The sequence below is a fragment of the Branchiostoma floridae genome, chromosome 15, assembly GCF_000003815.2.
Source record: "Branchiostoma floridae strain S238N-H82 chromosome 15, Bfl_VNyyK, whole genome shotgun sequence".
Taxonomy (NCBI): Eukaryota; Metazoa; Chordata; class Leptocardii; order Amphioxiformes; family Branchiostomatidae; genus Branchiostoma; species Branchiostoma floridae.
In genome coordinates, this window is record NC_049993.1 from 8,957,135 (window position 1) to 8,970,540 (window position 13,406).

Genomic DNA, 13,406 nt, shown 5'->3' on the forward strand with positions numbered 1-13,406 from the left:
CTTTAGATGTAAAAGTTCCTTCGGGGCGTTTGAAATTCAAATCACACCCGTCCACTTGTCTGGCGCAATGAACGTGCTACATCCCCGAGCTTAGGCTGAGGTGCCGCGTTTTTCATAACAGTCCTGGAGAAAGAAACATGCGGAAACATATTCATTATGCTCGTAATGCATTACCAGAGAAAACTCTGGCGGCAGTACTTTTAAAAGCAAATCATTCCACAAGGCATTGACCTTTGTAGTTAGATCTTTACACTTTTGAATTTCGTGTACATCCCATAGATATCTGAATCAAGTAGGAAATGAGTTTCAAGTAAGCACCATTAGCGGCGAACGGCGTTCTGAGCTTTCCACCTGAATTATGATAATGAGCTAGAATTGTTCACACCCATCCAAAATATTTCTCTTACATAAATGACGCTGTAGACGCATAGTTTCCGTTCAAAACTACTTCATTCAAGCTGACACACACCAGACTAGTTTCGCCTTGTGTGTGACTTGTTCAATGGTCAGAGCTGAAATACATCCATTCTATTGATATATGACAATAGCCACAATAAAACGGTTTTCCTGCATGCAGTCAAAGTATAAAATACAATGGCCAAATAAAAGTTTGACACAATGCGGGGGCAAAATGATACCCTCTTATCAGTTCCTACGGCCTTGTAAATCTGCATGGTTAATGGGTAAAATTTCCATCACCGTGAGCGTGTTCCACTATGATGGATGTATATCAGAACGTCAGCCCACCTGCTACATTATCAAGGCCCAGGCGCCTTAGTGTTCTAGCCAAGGTCGCCCCAGTAGCTAGCTCATCCGCCAGCTTATCTCGTAGCGACTTCAGATAACTGCGGTCTACTTTACTTCTTTCTTTAAGAAAGACCCAAAGGGATGAGCCGCTGATCGTATCGTCTTGCACGCCGTGGTAGCCGTTCGTGGAGCTGTAGGTGTGCTTTAGTGGGTAGGAGTAGATATAAGTGGATGCAAGAAGTAAAGGTGGGGTCACACATGCGTATATATTCAAGTCCGTTTGAGGTGCGTATAACGCTTTTAGTCTCTACCAGGCTCCACAGGTCGCGGGAAAAATAGTACAAATTGGACAAATATAGATACATAACATGCCAGATGAGTTAGCTGACCGAGAAGTATGGTTAGCGGCCCAGCTAACTCGTCTGACATGTTACCTGTTTACGTTTGTCCAATTTCTATTATTTATATTCGAAAAGATTCGTTTCTTTTCTATAGAATTCGTTGTGCGGTATGTCAAATTCTTTGTTGCAGAGAGATTAGCGGCGAGAGCGCCGTCCTAGTGGAAAGGGGATATAAACGAGTAAACGATGCAATACCAGGCTACCACAATAAGGTCTTCTTTGCTGACATTGAAGATCACCTCTAGTTGGACGTGTTTCCTCCATGTAGTTGGACCTATCGCCCATCTCTATCCATATAGAAACATAGTTTATTGGATGAATCTAAAGGTGGTATCTCACTGCACCTGGGGCACCGGTGCGACACTGCGGAGTTCGTTCACTGCGTCACTGTTTTGTTATTTTCGCCGATTTCTTTTTATAATTTAGATATTACGAAATACGTAAAAGTATGACTTAGAAGACAACAAAGTACAAAAAACGTTAAAAAGTTTGTTCCTTATCTCTCAAATTCGTTGAGTCATCTACGAACGGTTCAACCCCGAAGTGCCGCACCGGTGCTCCAAATGTAGTGAGATACCACCTTAAGAGTTGATCTGATGGTGAAGTTGTTGTCGACTCGAGAATGGATGTTTCGACGTCGACGTTCCGTGGTATGATCGCAATTAGCCTGCAATCTTATATACCTGCACAAAACACACCTTCCAATTTTGTTGCGGTCACATTGTGGTCATATCTTGTTGGGCTAGGGTTGCTTGCTATCATCAAACGAAGACATGGCTGATGATACGATGGTTTGCTATAATTGTGTTGGATAGACGCCATCACACATCAACAAAATAACAAACGAACATCGGAGTGTCCACAAGATCTCATATATATGCTGCACTGCATGACTACAAATGTTCCCCATGTTGTTATTTTTACGGAAGGAAGCCTTTCGCATTATTACATTTTTCCCGGCCAGTACTATCGATTATATTGTGACTTACACCGCGTGGGTGATTTTATACGTGCACGGGTATATTCATGAGGCAGTAGATGGATGAAGGAATGGAATGATACATGAAAATGGATGACTACGGTCTAGATTAACAGCATCTTGCATCCTATGTGTATTCCAGACATACTCAAATTGTGATTCTATCTTTCCTTCTCATTGTCCTGCGAATCGGACCGCAAAAGATGCATGTTAACGCTGATAGACAGTGGGCCGATGGAGCATAGGAACGCATTAAGATAAGAAAATGGCCTACGCTGACCGTGAAATATTCTACAATATTACATGGTGGCGTCACGTCTCTTGACTTTGATGTCAGATGAATCTTACCGTGGTTTGGAAAGAGGTTGCAATAAAGTTGACTGCTGCATCTCGCGTGCAATAACCCGGGCACAACTCATGTACACAGTGTTTGACCACTTTGAGACAGCTATTTCATTTGTAGGCATCGATTTTGGAGCAAAACCATGACCACACACAGTGACTTCATAAGTTTCCCAAAAAAGCTGCACTCTTCACAATGCCTGCTTTTCGCCATGCCACACTATAGCAAGAATAGAATATAACATCAAATGTTCATGTTGGATAGATTACGAGGAGGAAGAACATCTATGTTTCGCTATTGATCCAACCATGTATTGAGTCGAGTTGCACTTAAGGAAAGCGTAGAACACGCAGTGGAACATAGTAAATCCTTTTCTTGGTGCCAGTAGAGTACACGGTCTTCAATTACTCCCTTTGGTACCTGACACGCGGAGTGCCTTCCTATCCCACATAAATCCAATAGCCGTAACGCATCGTCCAAATGTGAACAAAGCCTACGGCTCAACACACACTCTCAAGCAGGGTTACCAGGCGTGTCCATAACTACAGACCACTAACTTCCAGACAAGTGTATTGGACTGGCAATACGTCTTGCTGCTTGCATTGTCGGCCGATCTTTTATTCTTCACCGCAGTCTACCCACTCTCTTTAGTTCGATTTCCAAAATGTCTTGCCCGAAAATGAACCTTTATCCAAGCCTCACATGCATGTACACTTGATGTCAACAGTTTTGTGACCTTTATATTAAGATGAATTTTACCTTTTGACAAACCAGTACTGAGAGTTTATTGTCTATTAAGACATTGGGGTGATTCAAGGCTACATTGACCGATGTCGACCGCTGTTATCAATGACATCTGCATATTAATGGCAAGCTTTGTATGTACTACATGGCCATTAGAAAAGGTGGCGTCCCTTTGTTCTGTGTGTAGGAAGCTCGAAGAGGAGCGATTTGAATTGATGAATAACTGAACGTTTACTAAATGAAAATAAAACATTAGCACAAACAAAATGAATGTAAATGAGTGGAATATAATAAATCAACTTGTAAATTGATGAAGACTAAAAATCAATACAACCTTTTCCAATACATTTTAGAATGTCCCTGTCATGAACCGATGGTGCTCGTCTTATACGAGGATGTTGACATTGAAAAAAATTGATAAAAGTAATAAAAAACAACCCTCATATCTAAGTCTGATACTAAGTGTGAAATTTGTCGTGGCGCCAGCTCATAGACATCAACTTTATTCCCTGGGGGCCTAACTTCGGACGGCAAAGGACGGGACAGGTGTTGGCTTAAACGGGAATGTTGGGTTGTCACACTGGCAGTAAGCATGTAGTTGTTGGAGTCATTTATTCAAACCAAGAATGTACTGAAGGGCTGTACTATTAGATGCATATTTTGGATATGTATGTCAATCCACCAAAAAAGCTATGAAACATTATTATCATATTGCTGTGAACTTTTGTCTTGATTATGTCAATTGTGTGTATGCATGTTGTCATCAACTATATTTGGAGTATTGAGTCAATCAAAAAACTTGTAAGAAAACTACTACATGTACTAGAGATAGGACATTTCAGTAGGTTATAAAAGAAATTGCCTTTTTCAATTACATTTTGTCGCTGTTGTTCTAAAAATAAACCGACCTTAACCAGAGTGATAGGGCTTATCGTTAAAAGAAAGTTAATTAAAGGACTATCCGGTGTACCACGTACAAATTTGCTCCAGAGAAAGGGATTCTGGTCGTTTATTATATCAATGGCGATATAACATTGCCGTGAGTTCGTCCCATTGATGTTGTATCTACCGTGAAACATGTCTGGAAATGAGAAGTCTGGATGCGGGAGACAAGCCGTAAACCAATATGTTTGCCTGTGTCTTGTCATCAGCTGCCTTTGATGGTTTGAATCCAAATTGATCACTGCGAGTAGTCTCTAAGCAAGGACTCTTGAATGTCAGTTGAATGTGGGCACATGAAGAATAATCCCGAATATTACATGGAGTAAGCGTAAATGTAGATAACAATGTTATACCTTCGTTCGGATGTTAATACAAAGATACTAAAAGCTGGCAATATGAAAGGACTATCACAGACATTTCGTCAGGATATATTAACCGTCAACATAAAGTAATCGATTATTTTCTTTCCAGTTTGAGGCTATTTTCTAAATTTCATATTCTTAAAAAATAATGAAATTCTAATGATATACGCCAAGCCAAGATAACACCGGAGGCACTAAATGTTGAAAACATCATCTCATGAATTTGAGAATTTACAAAATTACGGTTTCATGTTGTCTTCGTGCTTGCCTTGGCCCGAACTCTACATATATGGATGTCACGAGAAAAACGACATGCCCCAGAGTTGACCCCGAGAAAACACCCGCAATAAATGGTGAATAATTTAGTACCTGGTGATTTTTTTATCTGTCAGATGATCCCAGACATAATTCATGTCTTCACACGCCCGGCGTCAGAAGGGTCAAATATCACATGTCCCGCCATGAACGTCTGAAAAAAATATTGCAATTTGCTAACTTCGTTATACTTTCCATTATAGGAACATATGACATGAGTTTTAATAATCTACCCTCAAGACAAATTTGAAATGCCTGTATAGATTCATGACCTCATATTCCTAATCTCTAACTGTTTTTTCTTTGTTGCAACATAGTCATAATATAAACTCTAACCGTTTTGTGCTTGTTTGTTGCAACATAGTCCAAAACTCAGACCGTTTTGTGCTTGTTTGTTGTAACATAGTCCTAAACTCTCACCGTTTTGTGCTTGTTTGTTGTAACATACTCCTAATCTCTAACTGTGTTGTGCTTGCTTGCAACATAGTCCTAAACTCTAACCGTTTTGTGCTTATTTGTTTTCATAGCCCTAAACTCTAACCGTTTTGTGCTTGTTTGTTGCAACATAGTCCTAAACTCTAACCGTTCTGTGCTTGTTTGTTGCAACATAGTCATAAACTCTAACCGTTCTGTGCTTGTTTGTTTGTTGCAACATAGTCCTAAACTCTAACCATTTTGTGCTTGTTTGATGTAACATAGTCCTAAGCTCTAACAGTTTTTTTCTTTGTTTGTTGTAACATAGTCCTAAACTCTAACCGTTTTTGCTTGTTTATTTTTCATAGATCCACCGTTTGAGATCCCCCAACACTTCCTGATGATCGCGGCGGGGGCAGGGGGAGGGGTGCTGTTCGTGTTCCTGGTGTTCGTCGCCGCGCTAGCCTGCCGCGGGAGGAGCAAGAAGCGCGTCCCGAGCAACTGTCAACTGGTCACCATCAACCCGCCGCTGCACTCGTCTAGAGGAAGTAAGGATATCATGGCGCTTAAAGAGCTAGGTTCCTCCATCACGTCCTGCAACCCCGCGGTCACTAGACCGGAGAGGAGAGGTGAGGTTCATCCCATCCCATCTCCGTCTCCAACAACTCACCAGGGCCTCATTAACACACACATACAACCATGTGTATCCATGCGCTTTCAAACCACAACAGGTGCTTGCGTGCAGAGTCCATGTACCAGATACCGACACTATCATCGTTCATCTATTTCGGCATATTCGAAATTTCTATTTCTATACGAACAAATTCTAGACAGACTCGCATTTATCTCCTGTCAAGTATCAGCAACTAAACAATATCCAGTGGCCAGATGAGTGTGTGAAAGCAATGCGATGACAACTTGTACTTTCGTCCACCGGGTGAATATGCATGGATATACATCAGTAGTCGGTGTGTAAATGAGGACAACATCATCCCCAAATCATCTCATTTTGCATCACCAGAACAATCTCATTTAGAAAGGGGGTATCTATCTGAGCCTTTTATAAATTCTATTTTCGTTGGAAATGTTGCTGTAGAATACCAAACCAAAGTTGAAAACCACTCTTTTGTTGATTCTACCAGTTCCCATGATAACACGAATTTCTCAAATTAATTGAGTTACACGGCCAATATTTCCAAAATATGGGAGCATCAATGTTTAATACCAAAAGTGAAACAAACTCTAAGAAAGAAGACATTTTCCTTTCCTCCTAAATTATTTTTATAATGTTTAATACGAATTCAATACAAGGGACAAAACAGGAAAAGTCGATGGCCAGAGCTCCTAGTAGTTGTTTTTGTTTGGTTGATTTGAATATGCTGAACGCGGGGTGGATGGCAGGAAGGATTGAGGAAATGGCTGACTTTTTCATGCAAACATATGAAAGCAATGTTTATAATTGAAAACGAGATTTGTATGTAGCTCTACGTTTTGTACATGAGTATGTAATAGCTAACTGAAAGAAAATAATTTCACGAGGTTGGTAGAATATAGAATATAGGAGAATTTTACACAAACCAGTTAATTGTCACTCTTGCTTACGTTTCAAGAGTAGGCAAGAGTGGGTATTAACTGTTTGTGTAAAAGAATTCTCCTTTATCCTATAAAAAGAACCTTATATGCTTATAGGCAGATCTGATGTATGGTACAAAATGATATTACATGTATTAGGTCTCGTCCATCTCTCTCAACAACTTACCAGGTAATATTGAGCTCCCCTTCATATAAACCTTTCCTCTACCAAATATGCACAACACTAAATGTAAGATTGAGGTAAAAATTACTTCTCATCGATTCCATAAAATTTTTAATCAGAAGTCAAAATATCCGCGTGAGTTTTTGCAATAAATTCTCTCAAAATATGTGACTCATGCATAATTTCTGCAGAATGAGAACCTATGATGACGCCAACTTCCACAGTTTCACACTCGTAAGGTAATTTACAAGTAATCGGAGAAACTTGAGGTCCCCAAGGAAACCAAACAATGTTTCGTGAAATGACCTGGAAAAACGTTCCTCTTACTTCCGAGCAAATTACCCCAGATGGGAATCGAGCCCGTGTCACGATGATGAGATTGATGCACGGTATACTTTACTACTTGTTATCTTCACTTACATTAAACAGTGGTTTGCTGCAGCTGTACTTTTATGACAGAAAACGGTTGTAACCTGTAGCAGTATGCGGTTTATTGCTGCGATAGGCCCATCTCGGGAGATTCGGTAATTTCTGGATATTGGGTAATTTGAGGTAATCTCTGGCAGCAGTCCCAGTATCGCCCCCCTCCCTCCCTCCTCAAGCTGACCTTCGACAGATGATGACTTCAAGGACAGTTTCGACCCCGTCAACAGTTTTGCGGGGAATTTTATCGATACTAGAAATTAATCGAACATCTAGTTCACTTTACACCCTACAAAGGCCACGTAGTAGACAAGGGTCATGTAAAATCCTGGAATTGCAGATTGTTGAAAGTGATTGGTGAGGAGGTGTATGGTCCAATCAGATTAAGATTTGCTTAATCATCAAAAATCATCATAGTTCACTCAACTTATTTTGCCATAAGGAAACACAAAATCCCGTGTTATTGATTCTGCTTTGCGCGATGATCAAGCTCGAGACAAGATCTGAATAGCTACTTCTAGAAATAATGTTAAGAATAGATAATAGTTTCATAGAATGTAATCACAAATAACGATGATGCACTCATTTGGGAAATTGGTGAGTAGTTAATTGCTGCTTTCTTCGGTCTCTCAGACCCTGACCCTATTGAAACAATTTTCCTAGCTTATTTATGCTACGTGTGACCTGCATTCCTTCGCTCGAGAAGCAAGTCACCCATTAAAGATCGCGCACACAGCCATTTGTTTCTTTCCAGAACATTAAGCAATACCATAAACCCATTTCTCACTCGCACTTCATTAAAAAGCACGATCAACATAAACCAAAACGATTCAAAACAAATCTGGAACGCAGCTGGTGCTCATCTGAGGTACCAATACTTGATCCCTTTACTTAGATGTGGATTTAGTTCAGTATCAGTTTGGTATTTAAGTTATGTTAATATCCTAATTGCCAACAAGCTTCATTTATCGCATTCCGACATTTAATCGTACACAAAGTTCTGGGTTGAACAAGTAGTTGTCTCTTAGTCAAGTAAAAAAACTCAAGCATAATGTCCATATAAACGTTAATCTGTCTGCTAAATTGTGTGAATAGTCTTTATTAATCTTGAGACAATTTATTATCGTTAGATTATCCTTGAGTTTTTCAAATTTTCAAACAGCCATATTCGACTTGGACCAAAGTGTTTTGCTTGAAGAGACCTGGGATTGTAAGACTGATATAGCCTTTGACACGTACCCTTTTATGAACTTTACCCAGAAGTTTGATAGCTCTTGCAAATTCATCATTATGCCAACCATTGACAGATCACTTGTCACGAGCAATCAAATCTGCAAAAGCATCTTCGAAAGTTTCCAGATGATTGAACGGATACTTGATTGAATGTATACTCGCGCTGTGAAGCATCCTATCCCATCTCAGTGCACATGCAACTACAGCTGCCTAGTACCTGAAGTTAACAATATCATGGCCACTCCATTGCTTTGAACCATGTTTGGAAAATCTTCTAAGTGCTTAAAGCCTTTCGAATACGAGAGTTATCGTGAAACGCAACAACAACTTGCTGTTTAGTATTCCATTAGGTTTCTTCATCTTTTTTTTCTTTAGAGCATTTAGGACCAGTGGCAATTGGCCAAGCATATATATGTATTTATACAGTTGATATGTGGTCGGAAAATGGATGCATAAATTTAAAGTTTTAATCAAAAATAGATCTGTCCGGCCAGTACAAACAAAATCAATCTTTCTCATAAGGACCGGAAGTTGAAATTGCTCTGTATGTTCTGATCTATACTTTGATTTCTTCTCTCGTAGCGGAATTAACGTGAGCGATGTGAACTCTTAACCCCAGGCGGGGAGAAATAGAGCTAGTTACTGTAAGTCACCCGCTGGTACACCCCGTGCTTCCAGTCCATTATATCCTCACGATCGATACCGAGATTGGCGCCAGTTTATACATATATATCTTGAGTTAATGTCCAACGTTACTCTAACCAAAAACATATCTGTCGCTCGGTTGTTCAAAGTATGCGGATGATGACAGTCATACACAATTTTATCTGGTGTCTAAAATACCCTTATTTCCGATGATGTACAATATTGACTTGCACAAATATAGGTCTGTATGGAGTTATCTGCTGATGGGCTGTCGGACTTTGGGTCTGCAGACTGTCGACAGTGATATCACATGAAGTCGTTAAAATTAAACGTATGCCTCCTGAAATGTGCCCGAGGAGTAGGCGGTCAATGTAGGGGGGGGGGGGATAAAGGGCAAGGCAAGGCTATGAGAGAAACCTTAGTATAAAATGTTTGAAATACAATTGCTTTTATTTTTTTTCACTGCATACCAATCAGTAATCTGATCGAACGACTTAATTCAAAATTCGTTTGGCTAGTCTTGAACTGTCGTAACGTGAATGGGAAAGAGGTGATGTAAATCGCTTTTTTGTCTGTTTAGCTAATCAGGAAATGAACCCTAAATTTTTCAGATCAGATCAGTTCAGCCACATTTAATTTACAAAAATAAACTGCTGAATACAACAGACTCTAGAACTAGTATGGAAGGTTATCACCCAACATTTGCATTCCTTAATAGCCCAATTTGTTAGATGCATGCAAGAGGAAGCCGAAAACAACGACATCAATGTTTGAGACAGATTATATTGCATGCGTGGAAATAGGCGTATTTCCCCAAGGGTTCATCCTACTTCTGTATTAATGTATTCATGGCCTATTCAGCCCATGGAAATGACATGTTTACGACAAAATAGCGTAGTGACTAGTCTTTTTATTAACGTTTTAACCTTTGGGATGTGCTCTACCATAAATTCAGGAACACTGAAATTCGTGTCACATTTGCCGGGAGCCTACATGAAGTAAACAAAACGTAATCTACCTTCCAATTCAGATTGCCCAAGAGATAGCTCATATTTAGCAGCACTAAGTGCGAGTATGGGCTTGAGTGTTAGTTTACTTGGCTTACTTAGTTTAGTTGGCGTGACGGGAGGAAGTTGCAATTAATCCGTGAGTGCTGCATATTATCGTGACGGGACTGAGATTATGTCTCCGCTGCGAACTCGCAACCATTTTGAAGCAAAGTTGCCAAAGTTTCCATTAAAAAAAAACTTTTCACGGTAACATGTTGGCTCATTACATGATCCAGGGATCATGATCTGATAGATTTTAGAATCCCAGCATCTAAAGTTCTAAATCATCGATAATTCTTAAGTAGATATAGAAACAACAAGAACTAAGAGGAAAATTAAAGAATTTGTTGCCACGAGTGGTGTGCCCCACATGGACATATATACTCCAATTAATTGTCGACTGACATTTTCGGCATTTATGGTGATTTTTTCCTATGAGATTACTTGGTGTGGGTGGGACTGCTGCATGCTTCCCCAGACTTAAACGTGATAGACGAATCAAACTTCCTTATTACAATGTACAAATGTAGACAGAACTAGATTGCAATCTAACCACAGCGTCGTCACAGAAATGGCAACAGGCAATCATGGTCCCCCACGCCTGTAAAAGCAACGACGTCTGCAGCACAGACCATCCTGATTGACAGTTCTGCAGACAGTAAGTGTACCCTACTCTGGCAAGATGAGCTGAAGCAATCTGGTGGTTGGCTTCAAATAAAATCCTTGCTAGGTGAAGGACGGACATACAGATGGGCTATTCCGGTGATTTCCTAACTGTTGGAACCATATGCTCACATTGCTAGCCATCACTCTGGAGGGCGGATCTGAAGTACGCAGGTTTGGGTCTGACTGTATGTGTTGATGCATGGCTGACTGGCTGGCTGGTTTTCCAATAGGCCTGCTAAAGTTTCGTAGGTGAAGGTCGCTAACGTACAAGTAGGCGATTTAATGGTAAATGCTGGAGCCATAATACTGCTTGGAGTCGAGAATGACACGTTGACATTGAAAATAGTGTCGATGCAATGAAAATTCTATGTTTCTCAAATAATTCTCTGTTTCTCGTTTCTATGTTTCTCAAATAAAAACCGATATATTTAGGGCTAAACAACTGGGATTATTTCACAAATGCATATTTGCTGGGCATAAAATTTTTCCGTATGCCCAGCAATATAATTGTAAAATAAGGACTCTGTACCAATAAAATATTTCGAGATATGGTGCCAACTGAATCACCTGTTGTTGCTATAGAGAGAAGATTTTGTGGCAGCCCTAACACTTCAACTGACCTCCATACTACTGGTTTCCACCACATCATTGTTTATGGTGTTGTTAATTTTCTGCCTTGTGCAGGTAGAAAATTAAGCTTCCACTTTAAGGAGCGCTCTAAATGACTTCTGCGTAATGACAGTGTCCTCATTAAAGGCCATATATATGTCAAACACTATCCTAAAGTATGTAGGATAAGTGCAATCAATAATTCCCTCCTTCGGTTAGATAGCTTTGCCATAATACCTGAGGTTTACGAGTAGTTATGGGAAGGGTCAGTTATTCATCAAAATAACATTTAAGATCGTCTGTGTTGGAAACACCGTTTAAAGACCTCACTGACCTTTTTATGAAGATAGAAGTTTCCACATGGCTGTTTTTCTATTGATAGATTCATATTAGAAAATATATCACAACAACCCAATCACAGCTTACTCATGTGGAGCATACGTGACTTAATTGGTCGAGAAAGGAATTTTGAATCCAGAAAAAAATCTGGTAAAGTAGTACTGCATTGTTGTAAATCATCAGGAAATAGATATAACGCGAAAATATTGCTTAATGTTTAGCGCGAGTACACGACAGGTAATCATCTTTCATCAGTTTCAAATCAGAAGGTTCTGTTATAAGAAAAGGTACTTCATATTTTGTTTCATATTCTAGTCACGTACTAGTGGCATAGCGATAGCCATTCTATTAGTCATAATGTGTATTGTGATATGTGAAGGAAACGATAAGAACGCTGTTATAAACGTCCTTCTTGTGCCGTCTGGTTATGACGTCATGATCTGGCTGTGTCGATGAAGTTACGGAAACTCGCAGCAAACGTCTTTCCCAAGACGTAAACTTTTTAGGAAGATTGGATGCCATCTAATTTTTTTTAAAATCCTGTCTCCATTAGGTTCATTTTTTTTACAAGTAGAATATTACTATATAGCCTCGAAAAAGGCAAAATAGAAAAGCAAAGTGGAATATCCGACTTATTACTTACAACTTATAAGTCTTGTTATACATTCGTTAATTTCTGGTACTCGCATCTCTGATATAATCATTACTCTTGTAAGCATTGTTCTTGTTACTATCATTATGATAGTTGAATCTTTTGGAAGTCTGTTAATAATATTGTACATCTTCATATCATTTACGATAGGATAATGCACTGGTTGTGTTTATCGTTTTCTTTAAAGGTCAATAAAAAGTTGCTAGTTTAAGTCGTTACTGTCATCGTGTGCCACAACCAAAGGCTACCATAAAACTAATACGCATGTCCTCTTAGTGAAGCACCGCCTCATTAGCCGCCAAACTCCTCCGATCTTGCTGATGTCTTGAGGATTACGCAGCCAGAAACGTTGTTGCGCGATGAAGCGCCCCGTATCTCATTGCGAGCCCTTGGGGACTAACAGCGACATATTCTAATCACCGTGTTGCGCGTACCCCGTGGCGCGGGATCTAACTCTTCGTGACTGCAAATTTGCCAGCTTACTTAATTGCCAGGCTCAGTGGAATGCAAAATTTGGCAAACAAGTGGAGGACAAAGTAACTCCAAGTAGGCAAAACTTTGAGTAATAAGCATGACCGCCAGATAAAGGTAAAGTTCAGAAGCCTTTTCGAATTTGCGTTTATTCGACCGTTTTGATAAATGGCATGCTATGCCGTTTTTCGTATCTTTCAATGATGAAAGTTACTTGAAACTTGAGTAACTGACAATGACAAAGCATACATATTAATGTACGAAAATATGTGATAGAAGCAACAGACCCGTAGAAAATCGTATGTACATGTATTTT

At 39.7% G+C, this 13,406-nt stretch overlaps 1 protein-coding gene across 9 annotated transcripts in view; it reads left to right on the forward strand.

Moving 5' to 3' along the window:
- Window positions 1-13,406, forward strand: part of LOC118431389 (hemicentin-2-like) — a 99,591-nt gene that overhangs the window by 43,109 nt on the left and 43,076 nt on the right. For 8 of the 9 annotated variants that reach the window (XM_035842574.1, XM_035842573.1, XM_035842576.1 and 5 more), the window contains one exon: window positions 5,616-5,876. In XM_035842574.1, the coding sequence (XP_035698467.1) occupies window positions 5,616-5,876 (261 nt within the window). The remainder of the gene's footprint in view (window positions 1-5,615; window positions 5,877-13,406) is intronic. The other variant, XM_035842578.1, reaches the window with a different exon arrangement.